The following is an 18,865-nucleotide window of genomic DNA, read 5'->3' as shown; positions in this document are numbered from 1 at the left end:
CCTCCACCCAAAGTTGAAAAAATCCAGTTTCCTGATTGGTTCTCTGGTCAGGTGTTTCAGGTGAAAGAGACATTAACCCTTAGCTATCTGTTTATGACAGGGTCACACTATCCCATTGCAGCGACTGCCTGGCATCCCCGAGGGAAAGCGAGTGGCTTTGGGGCAGCATTTTGAAGTCTAAGAATGGGCCCAGGCTGCTCCAGTCTAGACAGAGCGTAGGAGTATGAACAGAGCACACTTCTCCACCCTGTCTCTTCCTGCACCATGGGGGTAGCTGCAGCCCCTGGGGCGGGGAGTCACCTCCCCTTTGCTCTTGCCTCTAGCGGCCAGATCAGATCTCTGGAGGGGGCCTGGACGCAAGGAGGGAGGAGTCAAGGCTGTTTGCGTGTGTTTGGACTCTAGCACCAGACTCTCAGGCTGCTTTTTGGGACTTTGCCACCAGAGCCCTGGCGGTAGTCTGGGCGGTCTGGAGAAAGATGTCCTTGGAGTGTGCTGGGGCTCACAGGGTGAGGCTTAGCTCTGGGTTGTACAGCCAGAGCAGCGTCTTAAAGCCCTACTGTCTCTTAGAAACCACGTCAGCTGACATACCTGGGCTGAACACATCTCCCTTTCCATGTGTAACCATGGTGTTCCCCGTTGCGTAACCAGCCCCTTTCGTGCTGTTGGGGGGTGGGGGGCAGGTTGAACCTGGCACCTTCAGTCCCCAGAATGCAAGCTGCTAATGCTTGAGCTGAACAAGTCCCTCCCTTAGCAACTAGCTCATAGATTTGAAGGCCAGAAGGGACCACCATGCTCATCTACTCTGACCTCCGGCACATTGCAGGCCACAGATCTCATTCACTCACTCCCGTAATGCACCCACAGCCTCTGGCTGAGTTCCTGACAACGTGGAGTAGGCTCTTAAGTTCCATAGACCAGCTATTAGAGGGTGGCACAGCCACATAGTGCTAGCAGGGGTTACACTTCGTGGGCATTTTGACTGGAAGTTGTGACAGGTACTGGTTGAAGAAGGGATTTATTGTTTCGCTGGCAGTTTAGAAAAATAACAAATCATTTGGGGTCAAACCAAAACCAGTGTTTTATGAAATATTCTGGCGAAGCGAGAAGTCAAAACAAAATTGCAGCTCAGCCCGAATCGGAATGTTGCAGCGTCACAAAACCCAAACCCCTGGAGTTGAGACATTTCCACTTTTGTACATTTGGACAAACGCAAAAAGAAACAAGGAGTGGACGAGACCTGGCTTTAATTCTTCCCTCTGCCTGGGGAGAAGGGATTCGAACTAGGCTCTGTCACCTCTCACATGAGTGCCCTATCACTGAGTGATAGGGTATTCCAATGTGAGGGCTTCCTCACTCTCTCCTCTTGAAGGTGCTCCACTGTGTCTAAAGAATTAAATAGTTATTGGAGCAGGAGGCCTGTGTCGTGGGTCTCCTATACCCGAGGGGAGTGCCCTACCCATCAGGCTATGAAGTCACTCTCATGCTCAGTCTCTGGCCTAGTGACTATCCAACTGGAGAGTCTTTAACTCTGAGTACCAAAGGGAATCTGCTTTTCTTCTCCCCTTGCTGTTTTTTTCAGTGGGTCACCCCCATGGAGTCCCAGAACCCTCAATTTAACAAGCTCCCTTAATGTTTTCTGCACTCCAGACCTAAGAAATAACAAGGCTTCCCCAGCTTGATCTATACCGTCTCCCCCTCCGACAAAGCAAGCCAGTCATCTGTAAATCAGTCGGGTCTGCTAAACCCAAGCTGCCCCATGCCCTGCCACTTACAGCATCCTGTACTGTCTCCTTCTCCCTAAAGGTCCCTTCTCTCCCCTCCCCGAGGTGCCTTGAAAGCCAAGCCTCTTTATAGTGGAGTTGTGATTGAGCCCCTCCGGGTCACTGAGGCCTTCCCTGCTCTGTAGACACAAGGGAAGTACACAACTGTCCAAGGGACCCATAAGCAGAGGAGCTGGGCTTTGGGCACAGCAGTACATCCACATGCAGAGCCAAACACCCTGAGCTAGGCTTTGATGTCTCTTCTGCTCTGCCCCGTGCTCTCACTTATTCCCTGTCCCCTTTCCATGTGTTCAGCCCTCTCTCTTAGGGCCTAATTTCCAGAGATCCTGAGCATCCCTTGACTGTGCTCAGAGCTGTGAGTCAGTGCTGGGCACTTCTGAAAACCAGGCCTTAATTAGTGACAGTCTTTGTCTTAGCTATTAGTTACAACCACTGGGGGCATCAGACTTCCGTATTTGTCAAGCATCATTAAGTACCATATAGTTAAAGGGAGCCAGCTGCAGGGCATGCTAATTTATTCTCTCCCTTACACTAATTAACTCTTACACTAATTGTCTCTTAACAGTTCATTCTTCTGGCTGAGCTGCTAATGTGTGCATACTTCTGCATGCATTCCAGGGGTAAAAACAGAGCAGCGATGTCCAAAACCCTGTTTCTCCTACAAAATCCCATGGCATAGCTGCAAGGCCCTTAGTGGAGAAACAGAGAAAGAAGTCACTGGGGGTGAAATTTAAAATCATACTTATTACTAAATATGCTTCATTTCCAAACTTCTCTCTTTCAGAACAATCACTGAGGCACTCAAAAATTAGCAGACTTTTTTTTTCCAAATGTCCTTAATCACTTTGTGTCTCAGTTTCCAAGCTGTGGAAACCCTCCTCGTTCTTTTTGCTGATACAGACTAACACGGCTATCACTCTGAAACCTCTCTGCCTTGCAGTTAATATTTGTTAGGCTTAGATACTGCTGTGACGATTCCCAAAGGAAAGCTAAACTAATAATTCCCTATTCAGTACAAGTTTAGAAGAGCATGTAGTGAATAACGCAGGGACCGCACATTGAACGATGAGGATAAAAGTAATATTGAGTAGCTGTACCATTCTCAGAGCATCACCCATCTTGTGCACTGAATGAGCTGGAGTATTGCGGAAAAAATAGTATGGGATCATGTAATTAAAGAGCGTATCATAATGCAGATGTGCAAGGGGGCAGAGTTAAGATTGCACAGGTAACCTGAAATATCTTAAATTCTGGCATTTTTTAACTTTTGAGTGCTTGACTCTGTAGCCTAAATATAATTCTTTCAATATGGGGGGGGGTTGAATGTAATATTGCACATATATTATAATTAGCTATTACCGACTATACCTGAGGTTGTCAATCTTTTTCTTTCTGAGGCTCCCCCGATATGCCATAAAAACTCCACAGCTCCCCTACGCCACTACAATTGTTTTTCTGCATATAAAAGGCAGGGCTGGTGTTAGCTAGTAGTAAGCAGGGCAATTGCCTGGGGCCCCATGGCACAGGGGGCACTGCAAAGCTAAGTTGCTCAGGCTCCTGCTTCAGCCCCAGGGGTTGGGCCTCAGGGCCCCAGGTGTCAGCCCCATGCAGTGGGGTTTCGGTTTTCTGCCCTTGGCCCTGGCAAGTCTAACACTGGCCCTGCTTGATGGACCCCCTGAAAGCTGCTCGCAGCCCCCCAAGGGTCCCCAGACCTCTGGTTGAGAACCACTTGGCTATACCACATTATTTCAGAAATAATTGAGTCTGCAGCGTTCGGTTGTTGAGAGCTTGTCCTTTATGGATACCTTAATAAATTCAAATTTATTTCACTTGATGCAAAAATATGAATAAACTACACTATTTCTGAAGCAGGAGAGCAAAGTGTAAGTGTTTATTAGTTGTATTTAATAATATCCTGTATGGAAAAGCTCTGTAGGCATTAGTAGAGATGAAATCCAAAGGACTCTACAGATGCTTAATAGGGTTCTGCTGTAATAATTCTAAAGCCCTCCATAATTTAATGGAGAATGAGATAATTTCTGTAGGGGTTTTGAACTATCCTATAGGATTCAGGTGCAGGGATCTAGTTCTTTATTAAATTCTATAGCATTGTTCATTATAGCCTAGGGAGAGGTTATCTTTTTACATTAAATTCTCTAAGACATGCCCATCTGGAGTGAACTGACAATGGAGAACAATGTAATGGAGTTTCTCGTTTCTATCTGGTGTACTATACTCATGCTTTCCGGATCAAGACTTATTGAGTAGAGCGCAGACCAGGAATCTTGAGTTCTCAGCTCTGCCACTGACTCAATGGGTGACCCTGGGCAAGTCACCTCTTCTCCCTCAGCTTCCCCATCTGTACCACAAGGATAACGGTCCTGACCTATCTTGGAGTGGGCAGGTGTGGCATGAGTGAGGCTGAATGACTGGGCAGTGAGGTGATCTGAAAGCCTCTCAGGGAAGGAGCTCTGCAGGGGCAGGGAGCTCTGCATTTCTGGTAGTGGAGGGAATCTGAATGCTGCCAGGGGATTGGGCGCTGGAGAGTGGCCAGGCAGGCAGGCAGCCCAGTGGGGAACAGGAAGCATGGGGAGCTCTGAGTAAAATGGCCAAGGCTGGCTGGGAGAGGTTGAAGGGCTGGATGGACAGAGAAAGCTGGAAGCTGGGCTGGCAGGGGGACTGCAGGGCTCCCAGGGGAGGAGAAGGAACTGGCAGCTGCTCTGGGCAGCTCTTCGCACATCACAGGGCCTGGAGGGCTGATGTTCTGGGGGGCAACCCACACCAGTGAAGGGGAGTGTCACTGCCAGCCCTGTAACCCTAGGTGCCTTCAGTGCTCAGCTGCAGGGGCTCAGAGCCTGGATGCCAACAGCTAGCAGACAAGCGTGCAGTCCCCGAATATCTGTGTGCCATGCAGCCCTGGTTCAGCTCTCTCACCCCAGCAGCCTGTCTACAGCACAACAGCCCTGCTCTGCTCTCCTCCAGCCTGGGTTACTACTTGCTGGGGGACCCCAACATCCGCCAGTCCTGAATTTTCCCCAGACCATCTGCCCTGCAATGGCCAGCTCTGTCCTGGAGCACTAAGAGAAAGAATAGAGTTTGTTGCTCCTTTAAAGCGACAGAAGTACATTACAGCTGGGGGTAATACACCCTGCCCTGCTAGCACACCACTGAGTTGGGTTCCAGTAAAAATAAAAGACATTTATTAACAAAAGGGCTTAGGTTAAGTGATAGCAAGTTTTGCAGAGACTTCAACCTCCTGTCTTTCTCTGCTTGCAAGAGGTCTGGCACCTTGTGGATACCAAGATGGCTTCTTCTCTTTCCTTATGTTCTCTCAAGCTCCCTGTTTTGTCCCCAGACTTAGTGCTTCCCTTCCTGTGAACTTCTCATGTCCCTGCTGATTTGTATGGAAATGAGGCTTGCTTAATTTCACTGGAGACAGGTAGATAGCTGCCTTCTCTGCCTCCTGTCTGGGAGAAAGCTTTATTTCTCCCTGTGTTTGGTCACAGACTTTGAAGCGTAATATCAGTGAGTAGCCATATTTCCTCATGTAGTGTTAATACAGACATTTCACAGTGATATTAATCACCAGTGTGTCATTAGTGTTGAGAAAAGACCTGACTCGATGCACTTTTATAATACAATAATATGTGTAATCAGTGGTAGCAGATGATAGAACAAGGAGCAATGGTCTCAAGTTGCAGTGGGGGAGGTTTAGGTTGGATATTAGGAAAAACTTTTTCACTAGGAGGGTGGTGAAGCACTGGAATGGGTTCCCTAAGGAGGTGGTGGAATCTCCATCCTTAGAGGTTTTTAAAGCCTGGCTTGACAAAGCCCTGGCTGGAATGATTTAATTGGGGATTGGTCCTGCTTTGAGCAGGGGGTTGGACTAGATGACCTCTTGAGGTCCCTTCCAACTCTGATATTCTATGATTCTATTAATTAGTTCTCAGCTGAGGTTCAGCCCCCCTGACTTTATAATCCGGAGGCTATTTTCCCCACTCATGAGGCTGATGGCTTTGTTTAAATGTAAGTTTGTGTTCCCTGCCTGACAACCAGGCTGGTCAGCTAAGCAAATACTCATTCTTTTGTCTAGGGCAGGCTACACTTACACACTGCTTGCCAAACACATTTTAATAACATAATCTGAGCACATATCCATAACTCTTTGTACAGACCCTCTACACACACCGTGCAAGACTGTTAATGATCTGTGAGTTGTTAGTTGTCCAGTGATATATTACATGCCACCCTGTGGGTATATAGCATGACAATGGTGTGTTACGTGCAGTGAGTGTGTCAGATCTGGAAAGAACTCCTGTCACGGAGCAGCAAACCAATAGCAGGCCACTGTGTCACAACCCCTTGAAGATAGCCCTGCCCTGACATGGCCTGTTGGAGACGGGGTGATATTGAAATGATGGAGGAAGAACCTTGTGCGTGTGTATTTGTGTGTATTGGGGAGGCTCCTTCTCTTTGCAGCCCACGGAAAGATGTAAGTAAGCAGGAGAGATTTCACAAATGACTGTGTCAGGACTAAGGGTATGTATGCTGCGTGCAGAGGAAGATTGGGGAGAGGCGGAGGGGGAGGAGCAGGGCAGGGAGAGAGGGTGGGTATCAGGGGGCTGTCACTCTTTGAGCAGGACGGCACAAGATGCGCCGTCATTTAAGAGCAGGGCCAGCTCCAGGCACCAGCATTCCAAGCTGGTGCTTGGGGTGGCATTCTGCAAGGGGCGCAGTCCCTGTTGTTTTGCCCCCAAGCAGTGCGCCGAATTGCCTGCTGCGGACAGCAGAGGCAGTCCATGTGCCCTTGGGCAGCAGGCGCGTTTCCGCGGTGAGGGCAATTCCGCAGCAGCTTCTATCTTTAGCTGTCTGGGGCGGCTTCAGCTAAACATAGAAGCTGCTGCTGAATTGCTGCCGCTGCGGAAACACACCTCCTGCCCTAAGGGCACACGGACTGCCCCCGCCGCCTGCAGCGGCAATTCGGCGTGCTACTTGGGGTGGCGAAAACTGTAGAGCCGGCCCTGTTTAAGAGGGTGCCGCCTGCTGCGTTCTGGCGTCCCTGTCCTGCTCCATGGGCTGATACAGATGGCTCCACCATCTCGCCAGCCTTCCCACGGCTGCAGGCTCTGTGGTCCCATGGGCATGGGGTGCAGTTCAGGAAGGCTGCAGATACTGTGTTCAGGCCCCTTGTGTAAGCGTTTGCTGTGTCGAGGCCACAGCCCTTACATATTGGATCACGTGTAAGACAGGAAAGGACAGGCTTTGCCGAGAGAGTTGATGAATTTATGCATCCCGGGTCCCTATTGTCTCCCTTTTTGCCTTGTGTCTAACAGGTAGATGTCACCTCAGTGCATAGCCCCGCTGGACTGCCCTGGATGAGGCTCGTTCAAGCAGCTGCCAATAGCAAGGAACAGAACTTGGAAGCCTACTTAAAGAACAGCCAGTTGTACTATCGATCTACTAGGAAAATAGGCAAAAATGAGGAGCTCCTTGTGTGGTACGATGAGGAGCTTTCCAGCCTCCTGGGTTTCAGCGCAATCAAAGCCAGGACTCTCCAAACCGGTGAGTACCGAAGGGAAAATTGCCAGATGCTGAGATTGTGCGGGTATCACTGAAGGCAATATCTTTGTTACTGGCGGTGCTGGGCAAGCGTGGGAAAGACCAGCTTGACTCTCAGATCTCAAGCTGAGCTTTCAAGACTGGGCAGTTAGAAGCAAATCTTTGTATTGGTGCACTGAGTTGGCGTCAATGAAGGGAGTCTCCCAACCATGGTAGACAGTCTTGTGTTAACTGGGCTTAAGCTAGCTCACTCATAGCTGTGTGAACGTTGCTGCTCCAGCAGAGACTTGGGCTTGCTCAGGGGCAACCTTTCAGAAGTGGAGTGCTGAGTCTTCATTTATTCACTTTAATTTAAGGTTTTGCGTGCCAGTAATACACTTTTAACGTTTTTAGAAAGTCTCTTTCTATAAGTCTATAATATGTAACTAAACTATTATTGTATGTGAAGTAAAGAAGGTTTTAAAAAAATTTAAGAAGCCTAATTTAAAATTAAATTAAAACGCAGAGCACCCCGAACTGGTGGGCAGGACCCAGGCAGTGTGAGTGCCACTGAAAATCAGCTTGTGTGCCGCCTTTGGCACACGTGCCATAGGTTGCCTACCCCTGGGCTAGCTGCTCTAACCTACAGGTTTGCGTATGCTGCCCCTGGGGTTAGAGGTTAGCTCAAATGATGCAACTGAACTGGGCTACAGAAAACAACTCATGGTCTGACACTTCTTGATACAGCTCAATCTGCTTAAATTAGTTGAGACCTGGGTAAGTGTAAATGGTCCTGATTCTCAGGCTCTTGGGAACACGTTTGGCTGGGACAGATTCACTCATACTCAGTGAATTGCTTTGAAAATGAGTAACACCGAATCTTTTAAAGAAACACTGCACATTAGGGAAACATTGACAGCTTCACAACACATCTACTAAAAAGGCTGTGGTGTAACTTATGGTGTGATTTTTAAATGGACTTTGTCAAATTGGTGCTAAACCCAGTGTGAACGGTCTTGAACTGATTTAAATCTGGCTTGTAGCAGGGTAGCTTGTGTTAGCAAATTTGCTGTCTGCTATAACCCATTTTAAACCAATAGAAATGTGTCCACACAGGAGTCTGCACCTAGTCTGCTTTCAAACTGATTTTAGTGAAACCAGTGCAACTTGTGTGTGTGGACACACTTAGTTTGGTTTAAAATTGGTTATAGTGGCCTGGAAATTTACCAACTTTGAAGGAGAAGAGAGACAGCTGCTAGGCACAGCAGGGGTTAAAGAAAACCTCTGGGTTCAGGTAGCCCCGCCCCATTATACTTGCAGCCAATGCCAGGCCTGGAGTAGGGAGAAAAGAAGGGAGCCTAGCTCAGTGAAGGCCATTTTGGTGCCCTATGCAGCCCCTCCCTTGGGGGGTGGGGTGGGGCCCCAGGCCTCCCTGGGGGGGCGCTGGCTTGGGGGGCAGGGGGGAAATGACCCTCCAGCACCAGCCGGCAGAGCAGAACCGGTTGGGGCTGGGTTGCTCCACTTCCAGCTGCCCGGTGAGTGCAGGGCAGGCCTGAGCCCGCACTCACAGGGTGGCGGGAAGTGGAGTGACCTGTTCCCAACCTGCTCTGCTCTGCTCCCCTGGCTCCCAGCCTTGGGACTTGGTGGGTGGGGAACCAGTGGTGCATCTGGGTGCCGGTGGTGCAGAGCAGGCTGGGAGCTGGGTCGCTGCACTTACCACCATCGGTGAGTGCAGGCCCATCCCCTGCTGCAGTCCTTGGGGGGATAGGGGCATGGCTGGGGTGGGAAGAGGTGAGGCTGGTGCAGAGCAGGAGCGGGGCCATGAGGAAGAGGTAGAGCAGGGGCCAGAGCAGCACGCAGCTGCATAGGGCACCAGGAAATTTGGTGCCCCAAATTTCCTAGTGCCCTATGCAGCTGCATACTTTGCATATGGGTAAGGACGGCCCTGGGCAACTGGGCTAGTGGGGCCACTCCCCAAACTAAAGGACTTGCATAGGGAGCAGGCCAGGAAAACAGGCCCTGAACCCCTCACTCACAGCTGAGGAAAAGATCCATCCCTGCTGTTTAGGGGTTGAATGACAAAGGACCCTCCCTGGGCCAGGACCTGAGGGAGAAGGAGGGCTCAGGACTCCCTACAGCCCACCTAACCAATGATCTAGCCACTAGGCTGCCTGGCCACTGAGGGCCCTATCACACCAACTCAAGGTGGGAATGTTTTTTTGGTATAACCTAAGGTGTTAATTTAAATCAGTAGAGTTATATTGGTATAGCTCTCCTCTCACATAGACATGTGGTATAAGACAGCCTTTTTATCAGTTTAGCTCATGTCGCTTTGGAGGGGATGTAAATGAAACAGAAAAAAGGCCTCTTATCCCAGAATAGGTGTGTTCTAAGAATACTGGCGTAACTCTGTCGGTGTAACTGGTAGGGCTGTTCCCTGTACGCAGGCTTCCCGAGTGATCTATGGAGTAGAGAGAGGTGCATGCCACATTTGGATTCTGCTTTTGGATGCACAGGGGTGCTTGAAGCTGGGTTTCTCATTGAGACCATTGTAAAGATGATTTGCCTGTTGGCAAGATCAGGCGCAGATCTGGGTTTTGGGCTTTGAGCTGCCACAGAGTTTAGAGGGTCGATTCAGGCCAGTGTCTGCTGTGAGCACTTGACTCAGCCGCCAGCATCGGGGTGCGGAGCGTATGGAAGGAAATGTATGCGAGGTGCCTCCTGTAGCAAGATGGCACCTGACCCTGCTCTCCAGTGACCCAGCTGTGGAGTTGCTTCTGGTTTAGACCAGTGTCAGCGAGAGCAACCAGGCCTTAAGAGCAGCTGGGACTCTGGCTATGCAAAACTCAATGGCTATTTTCTGTTTCCACAGAACTCAGGTGCCCGGAATGCCAGCAGGTCTTTAAAGCCTGGCACTCCTATCTGGCCCACGTTCGCTTCCTCTGTGTCCCAGAGAAGAATGCCCTACCGTGGAGAAATCTCCAGGAGCAGAAGACTGGGAAGGGCCACTTGCCTGAGCAGGCCACCAACTTCCACAGCCTGGCAAGGGATCTGGAGGTCAAAATAGCCACACGGAGAGACGACCTCCATGGGCTGTCAGGGGAGAAGAGAACAAAGTCAGAAGAGGCAGAGAGCAACAGGAGCAGGAAAACAGTGTTGTTGGAGAAGACAAATAACCTGGGGGAAGCTCACAGCTATGGGGGCAAGGAGGAGGTGGTGGGGGAACACGCCTTGGCTGGCTCTGTCTGGAAGCTCAGCTCAGGGAAGCTCTCGGTGAAGAAGGATGCCTTGGAGCAGAAACAGAGTGCTTTCACTGAGGTCAGGAGGATGAAGGACCGGCTGAGGAATGAGAGAGTGAAGGAGGTGGAGCAAGGGGGTGGGCTGGGCCAGTTTGGCAAAGAGCAGATGCCCAAGGACATGGCGCTGAATTCCTCAGGTAGCGCGTTCTCCTTCGTGTGGCCCACCCGAGCCCGAGGGGAGCAGAAAAGTGCTTTTAGCAAGCCAGTCAAGTGTCTGGTGGACAGGGCTGCCGGGAATTCCTCCCATTCCATGAACGAGCTACCGAAGAGCCTGGGGGAGCTGTCTGGCTTCATCACCACAGCGGACATCATGTGCTACAGCAGCCTTTTGAATTCCAAGTTCTTTGTCGGTGACTTGTGTAATTCTCAGGTGCTGCAGACGAGCACTGGCAGGAGCAACGCTTTCCCTTATACCTCAGAACCGTGGCCAAAACAAGCCGGGGGGCAGCTGCAAACTGCCACCACCACCTCCTCCTCTTCCTCTTCTTCCTTGACTCTGCTGCCACCCACCTTCACGTCCTTTGGGGTGGCCGCCCAGAACTGGTGCGCAAAATGCAACCTCTCCTTCCGTATGACGTCTGACTTAGTCTTCCATATGCGGTCCCATCACAAAAAGGACTACTCCTCGGCCGAGTCTCAGTGCAAGAGGAGACGGGAGGAGAAGCTAACGTGTCCAATCTGCCACGAGTACTTTCGGGAACGGCACCATTTATCCCGACACATGACCTCTCATAATTAAAGCTGGGTAGGCTGATCCCACCACAGGACTGGGTTGGAGGAAGGGGGACGGGGAGGGAAAACATTAGTTTGTATCATTTTTTTTTCAGTGTTTAAATTAATTTCTTATAGGAAACAGCTGTTTACAATAATTTATAATTGATGCTTCACAAAAATATATGTTTACATGAGACCAAGTGGGTCCTCAGTTTTGAAAATGCAGCCAAGCCCTTGTTGGTATATTTTTGAGGAAATAAAATGATGAAATGAATGGAAATGTTTTATTAATTTGGGCTCAAAGCTGCTGCTTTACGACAGCAATCTGTTGTAGCCACGTGTGAGATATGCTGTTCTGTGCATACGTAACAATTAGAGCTGAGCCAATAATTGATTTTATCATCTGAAAAAAAAAATCAATTAGTTTTATACCAAAATTGACTTTTTTTCCTGTTTTTCTCTCCAAAACAAAAAAAATGACAATGCTTTCTTCGGGTCGAACAAAACGTTCCAACATTGGTTTGAAATGACGTCTCAACTTTTTTGAAAAAAATGGTTCCTCATTTTTTATTTGGCCAAAATTATTAATTGAATTCAACCCAAATTTGTGAAGTGTTTTGGTTGCCCTGAAACTCCATTTTGCAGTCAATTTAGTGTTTGACAGAAAATTTTCCCCCAGCTCTAGTAACGGGCTGGTTGAGTGCCTGCAGGCTTGAATCTGGGACCTTCAGCATTAAAAAGTTTCAGACTGAAATACTTAAACTAAAGGAATAATGCCATTTGCTGACAGATGTAGTAGACTCTTATCCGGACCAGACTCTAGAGAGGGCCTCTTTCCTAGCTTGGGCTATGCATGCGCTAAAGGGAATAGACATACTTGATTACAGTGATCGGCTTGAAACAAAACCTTGACTCTAGCCTGCCCCATGGCTGTAGAAGGGAGCTGTGATCCACGGTCCGATCTGAGTTGTGTAAGCAACCCTCCTCTGTAATGGGCCAAACCAAACTCACAAGAGGATGTGATTGAACATCAGCAGATCTGGGTTCTGGTCATATTCTGCAGACTCTGAAACATTTTTCTTTAAACTGAGATCCGGATGTCTATGTTGTGGCTTGTGCTCACTGTTACCAAATAGACACAGGCTCAAATTTTGCCATCTGTTATACCCATGAAATCCCAATAACTTCACTGGGTTTGTACAGATACAGTGGAGGCAGAATTTGGTTCATTGTTCACTACTGGCCATGTTAATGCCCTGGCCACGGTGAATGTGTCACCGATGCCCACTGCTAGATGGAATCAGAACTGCTCAGGTCTGAGTTACAGGCCCTCTACTGCTAGCATTTCTTTTGCAAAGTAATAAGGAAATACAGCAATTGTTGTAGTGGATCAGAATATCTTGTCCAATAGCCCATTTCCGACATGGGACAGCTGTTTGTAAGAAGGTGTTAAACTCCCAGTAATGGACAGTTATGGAAAAACCTGCTGCTGGGGAAATTGATTCCAGCCCCCATCAGTTAGTGCTCAGTTCATTCCTTGAAACATGAGGTCCCTTATGAAAAGAAATGCTATCTTGAGGTATTGTGGCTGGTCTCACTATAGGCTGTCAATGTTTAGTTCTGCTCAGCTCTTGACCTTTATCTTGTGGCAATGAGCTCCATGGGCCAATGCTATGTTTGTTTTAAAAATAAGCGTTTTCTTTGATCAGTTTTTACATTTGTCATCTTTTAGCTTCACAGAGTGGTCCCTTGCCCTTGTGTTATGCCAAAGGTAAAAATAGGTACTCAATCCATGATGTTGACTCCCTTTATCGCATCCCCTCTTACTCATTTCCTGTCTATGACAAACTGTTCCAGCTTATTCAGTGTCTTCAGATGGTGACTTTTCCAGGCCACTAATTCTGGCTGCCTGTCTCTGAACCCTTTCTGTTTGTACTGTAGCCTGCGGGAGCCAGGGGACCAGAGCTGCACCTGGTGTCTTAACTGAAGGAATCCCACTGAAGTGTATAGGGCAAATGGCGCAGCAGTCGATTTCACCTGTTGTCACTGGGAAATTCGGAGTAGTCAGAAGCACACCCGTGAAGGCCCAGGTGGCTGGCAGTTGGATCCAATGTGCTATTACACTTCCTGTCAGCTCTTCAGAGAGTTCCATGAATCGAGGGTGTCTTTTTCCCAGTGTTCATAGGTGGAAGTTTCCCATCTGTATAAATGCAGGCCAAAAACCAAGCTAGACGGTCCCAGGCTTTACCCAAGATAAGGCAAGGGAGTGATTACATGTGACAGCTTGTGGCTTATTCTCTAGAACTGAGAGGAAGCAACCTGAGGCTGGGAGGTCTGTTGGACTGTAGAGCTATCTTCCAAGGGATGTGATGGAAGCTCTGTTCCTGGAGTCATTTAAAACTGAACGTTTAGTGCAAGAAATAATCCTGCATCAGGCAGGGCGAGATGTGATTCCCTCCCCCCCATCTTTTCCACCTCTAATGTCTGCGTCCAATGAAATATATCACATAAGGAATTTATTCATGTCCAAGTTTTCTGGGCCAAACTTAGCTCTGTCTGGCTTTAGCTGGGAGCTGGCCTGTTAAGGAGAAGTCGAAATCCATAAAACGTAATGAAGAACTCAGTACTGTAGAAGCATTCATATATGATGAGGATTGTGGCTTCTGGGGGTCAGACTCTGATCTCATTTACTCCAGTACAAATCCAGGAATAACTCCTCTGAAATCCAAGATGCTATTCCTGATTGACATCTGTGTCTTTGAGATCAGAGTCAGCCCAGGATAAGTAAGACAAAGGCCGTTTGGTGCAGTTGTGGCATAACATATTTTCTCACGCTCTTGTAAAAATATATCCTGGATCTTCAATGACCATGCGGTTAGGGCCTTGGTCTTGCATGTCACATGGAAGTCAGCACCTCCAGCTGCACGCTGCTCTCTACTCCTGTGTTGGGGAATTGCTTCAATACCAGTTCAAAGGGCCAGATTCTGTAAGGCCCTGCATCTTGGGTGCCCAGCAGACTTTTCGTCATAGGTTATGCAATGCCATTGTTTTCTTCGAGGAGAAAAATCATATTTTAGCTAACCTGTTTGTGGAATCCCTTGCCCATAGGAACTCAGCCATTAGCACTGCTTAAATACCTTAGGTATTTGGGGGAAGGGGGGCGGGCAGAAGTTCCACTTTATGAAGGATTTTGAAGTTTTGCAATTTGGCTTTGTTCCAAATCAGAACAAAAACCGGCAATTTCAAAATTCCAGGGGGAAAAAATCATTTGGAGTCGTTCAAAATATTTAATGGCCATGTTAACTTAAAGTGTTGCATATTGCAGTACAATATGCAATATGATCCAACGGAAAAACAACTGAAGTGACAAGTCATTTCTAAATAAAAACCTGAAACGGTTCATTTAGAAGATGTTGAACTGAGATGTTGGAAATTTTCCCCCCTTCAATGGAATTCCAGTGAAATTGACCTAATTTCACAAAGCTGTTAGATTAAAACAGAACTGCTCAGTCTGGTGCAATATGGCTCGATTGAAGTTCCTTCTATTAGACACACTGATAGGAAATAGAACCAGATCTGAACAGTGGCAGAAGCAGCTTGCAATCCAGAATTTAAAACCAACCAGTGCTAGGGTGATTTTGGTCAGCATTTATTCCTCTTGTCCCTCTTCCCCTGTGAAAGGGTGAGTGAAAGCAGCCCCCTGGCATGTGAGGATTGCAAATTTTCCTCTTGCACATAGGGAGGACCCAGACTGCAGATCTCTGCTCTGTTGCCCTTATTTATTGGCAGCTAGAGTAAATAGTGATCAATATCTCAGACATTGAGTCAACCAAAGCACATGCTTGTTTTCAAGCACAAGCATCAGTGCTCTCCTGAGCAGGGCTGGAGTACACACAAACTGTTGACCGATGGGACACTTGGTGGTCCCAGCTCAATTGTCAGTCACACCTGTGCTAATGTCAGCGTAAGAGAGAACACTGGTGAAGCACCAGTATGCACAGTACACGTAAAGCTCACAGTGCAAGGAGGGATCATGTCTTTCCTCATGCATCCATGCTTAAAGAGCCACTGATCTCAGCCTGGTTCATAATCCAGTGTGTCCTCCCAAGAATGGAGGGATTTGATTTCTTGCAGAACCAGCTGTTGCTGGGGAAGGAGAAAGCCAAATGGGACAAAGAAAAACAAACTTCCTACAACTGCATCACCCAGAAAATGTTTTCAGTCCATGTCTAGGAGTCCAAACGTTTAACTTGGTGCAGATGAAAGGAAATCCAGCTGGCACTCCGGAGAGCAGAGAGGGGGCTGGGGAGATGGAGGGATTTAACACAGGGGTTAAGGACTAACTCCAGTGCAGCTCTGTGCATCCCCCTCAGGCCCGAGTGAAGGAGGAAAGGAGTGAGATTTTTAAGCTGGAGAAGAAAGGCTGTGACTGTAGGTCCCGCAGATCTGCGTTCTGCCCCAGCTCTGCTGCAAACTCCCTGGGTGACTTTGGGCTGGTCTGCTTCAGCGTCTCAATCAGTCAGTTGGGAGATGCGAGTAGCAGGGGAGTTGGGAGGCTTAGAGAATTAGCTGGTGTTTGGCTGGGAGGTGTGGTCCCAGAGCTGTTGTGCTGTGGTCAGGAATGGCTGCACCAATATCACTATCCGGGGAATGAGACTGTCTCTGCCCATAGCAGCAAAGAGCTAATAATTCAAGTGGTGGCCATTCCTTGGTGGAAATTTGTGGCACCCAGAAGGGGGCAAGTAGACCAGTCCCTGTGCTCTGAGCTTCTGACCCCAGCAACATGCTGGGTCTCCTAGCCTTTTTGTGGGTGGCACTAGGGGAGCCCAAAGATGGAGGTCAGTAGACTCAGGCAGAGCTCTCTAAACAAGTAGGGGGAGCTCTTCAGGCCTGAGGGGTCCCCACTGTCAGCTCACAGCTCCATTTCAGAGCTCTCAGATGGCTGCGATGTGGGTAACTGAGGCACCCCAAATTGGAGGCCGCTCTGGCAAATGTGTCCACAAGTGTCAGGATTCTCCAGCCAGTCAATGGCAGAGCTGGGGATGGAGCTTGCGTCTTCTGCCTCCAGCCCAGTGTTCTGTCCACTGCTCCAGGCTGTCCATCCATACATAGTCCCTTGTCCTGTCCGGGCCCACGGAACACAGCTCCTGTCGCCTGCCCTCTGTGCTCGGGCCAGAGAACGTGGGGCCAGCATCCCCGAGCAGTGAGAATCAGATGCACCCGAGAAAAGGGAAAGCAACAAGCTGGGAATTTGAAGGATGGGTGAGAGGGGACCCGTTCCCCGCTGGGAGCAGTGACACAATGATCTCTGCCAGAGTTGCAGGATGCCCCCACCCCGAACTGCAGGGACTGCAGCATGCGTCCTGTCCTGAGCCCTGGCAGCTGTCGGAGCTGAATGCGGCCACCCTGGCTCACGTGCCTTGCCAGCTGTAATCCTTGGCTGAGCTGCATGGGCTTCACAGGAGCAATGCTGATTTACACCATCTGGGGATCTGACGCATGACCTTCAGAGTGCAGGAAAAGAGGAACTTGCAGTGCCCAAGTGAGACAGTGATGGCTGCCCCCATCCTGATCCATCTCCTCTCCTCCCCTCTCCTCCCTTTCCCTTCCCACTGTGTGGCCCCTTTCGCTCCTCTTCCTGCTCCCATTCCCTCCCTTTCCCTCAGCCTCTCTCTCCTGCCCTTCGTTCCCCTCACCCTGTCCCCTTCACCCTTTCTGCTTCTGGTTTGTCTTTTTCTTTCCTCTGAGCCCATCTCCTCAGTGTGTTCACTGCTCCACTTGCTTCATCCATTCCCTCTTTGTCTCTCTCCTTCACCCTTATTTGCCCCTTAGAATCATAGAAGATTAGGGTTGGATGAGACCTCAGGAAGTCATCAAGTCCAACTCTGTGCTCAAAGCAGGACCAACCCCAACTAAATCATCCCAACCAGGGTTTTCTCAAGCCAGGCCTTTAAAACCTCTAAGGATGGAGATTCCACCACCTCCCTAGGTGACCCATTCCAGTGCTTCACCACCCTCCTAGTGAAATAGGGTTTCCTAATATCCAACCTAAACCTCCCCCACTGCAACTTCAGACCATTGCTCCTTGTTATCTCATCTGCCACCACTGAGAACAGTCTAGCTCCATCCTCTTTGGAACCTCCCTTCAGGTAGTTGAAGGCTGCTATCAAATCCCACCTCACTCTTCTCTTCTGCAGACTAGATAAGCCCAGTTTCCTCAGCCTCTCCTCGTCAGTCATGTGCACCAGCCCCCTTATAATTTTCCTTGCCCTCCGCTGGACTCTCCCCAATTTGTCCACATCCCTTCTGTAGTGGGGGGCCCCAAACTGGATACAATACTCCAGGTGTGGCCTCACCAGTGCCGAATAGAGGGGAATAATCACTTCCCTCGATCTGCTGCCAGTGCTCCTACTGATGCAGCCCGATATTCCGTTAGCCTTCTTGGCAACAAGGGCACACTGTTGACTCATATACAGCTTCTCATTCACTGTAACCCCTAGGTCCTTTTCTGCAGAACTGCTGCTTAGCCATTTGGTCCCTAATCTGTAGCAGTGCATGGGATTCTTCCGTCCTAAGTGCAGGACTCTGCACTTGTCTTTGTTGAACCTCATCAGATTTCTTTTGGCCCAATCCTCCAATTTCTGTAGGTCACTCTGAACCCTATCCCTACCTTCCAGCCTGTCTACCTCTCCCCCGCAGCTTAGTGTCATCTGCGAACTTGCTGAGGGTGCAATCCATCCCATCATCCAGATAATTAATGAAGATGTTGAACAAAATCGGTCCCAAGACCAACCCCTGGGGCACTCCGCTTTCCCTTTCCTGCCTCTCCCTCCCACTTTCCACAGAGAACAAACCCCACCTGGGGCATGCACTGCTCAAGATGGGGTTGTGTGCTCTGGGAGACAACCCTGCGCTGTGCCTTTGCACCCAGGGCTCCTCTCTATGAGGAACAGGGCACTTCCTAGACTACCGCAATATCCTGTCTCCAGTACCAGATGCTTCAGAGGAAGGTGCAAGGTCCCCGCAGCAGCCAGTTGTGGGACACCTGCCCCAGGACAAATTTCTTTCTGACTCCCAGACGTTGGAAATTGGATGGGATCTAAACCCTCTGTTTTAGAGTTTACGTCAAAGTTTTTTTAGTATTTGCCATTATAATGCCTGATGTTATCATTGTTTATAGAAATGTTCAGTCCCTTTCTGAATCCTGCTAAGGTCTTGGCCTCAATGGCATCTTGTGGCAATGAGTTCCACAGGCTTCCCTTTCCAAGTATTTCCTTTTTCTCTGTTTTGAATTTTCCTCCTTTCAGTTTCATTGTTTGTGGGTTATGAGATGGGAAACAGGAGCTCCTGGGCTACCTTCTCTTCCCCATGCATTATCTTGACTATTTTTATCATATCCCCTTTTATTCAACTCCTCTCTCTGGTTAATAGCCCCAGCCTTTTCAATCTCTCTTCATACAAATGATTTTCAATGGCCCTCGTTTTTCTTGTTGAGAAATTAGGTCATGTTAGGACACAACCTTGTGGCATTGT

The 18,865-nt window shown here is 48.9% G+C and overlaps 1 protein-coding gene across 2 annotated transcripts in view; it reads left to right on the top strand.

The window, feature by feature from the left end:
• The window catches only part of ZNF488 (zinc finger protein 488), a 43,853-nt gene extending 32,467 nt beyond the window's left edge, over positions 1-11,386 (top strand). The window contains exons 3-4 of one of the 2 annotated variants that reach the window (XM_030570123.1): positions 7,115-7,343; positions 10,192-11,386. In XM_030570123.1, coding sequence (XP_030425983.1) covers positions 7,115-7,343; positions 10,192-11,357 — 1,395 coding nt within the window. In that variant the 3' untranslated portion in view covers positions 11,358-11,386. The remainder of the gene's footprint in view (positions 1-7,114; positions 7,344-10,191) is intronic. The other variant, XM_030570124.1, reaches the window with a different exon arrangement.
• Positions 11,387-18,865: the final 7,479 nt, after the last annotated feature.

Source organism: Gopherus evgoodei, chromosome 7 (assembly GCF_007399415.2).
Source record: "Gopherus evgoodei ecotype Sinaloan lineage chromosome 7, rGopEvg1_v1.p, whole genome shotgun sequence".
Taxonomy (NCBI): Eukaryota; Metazoa; Chordata; order Testudines; family Testudinidae; genus Gopherus; species Gopherus evgoodei.
The sequence above is the reverse complement of the archived record's forward strand: the minus strand, read 5'-3'. Positions and strand labels throughout refer to the sequence as shown.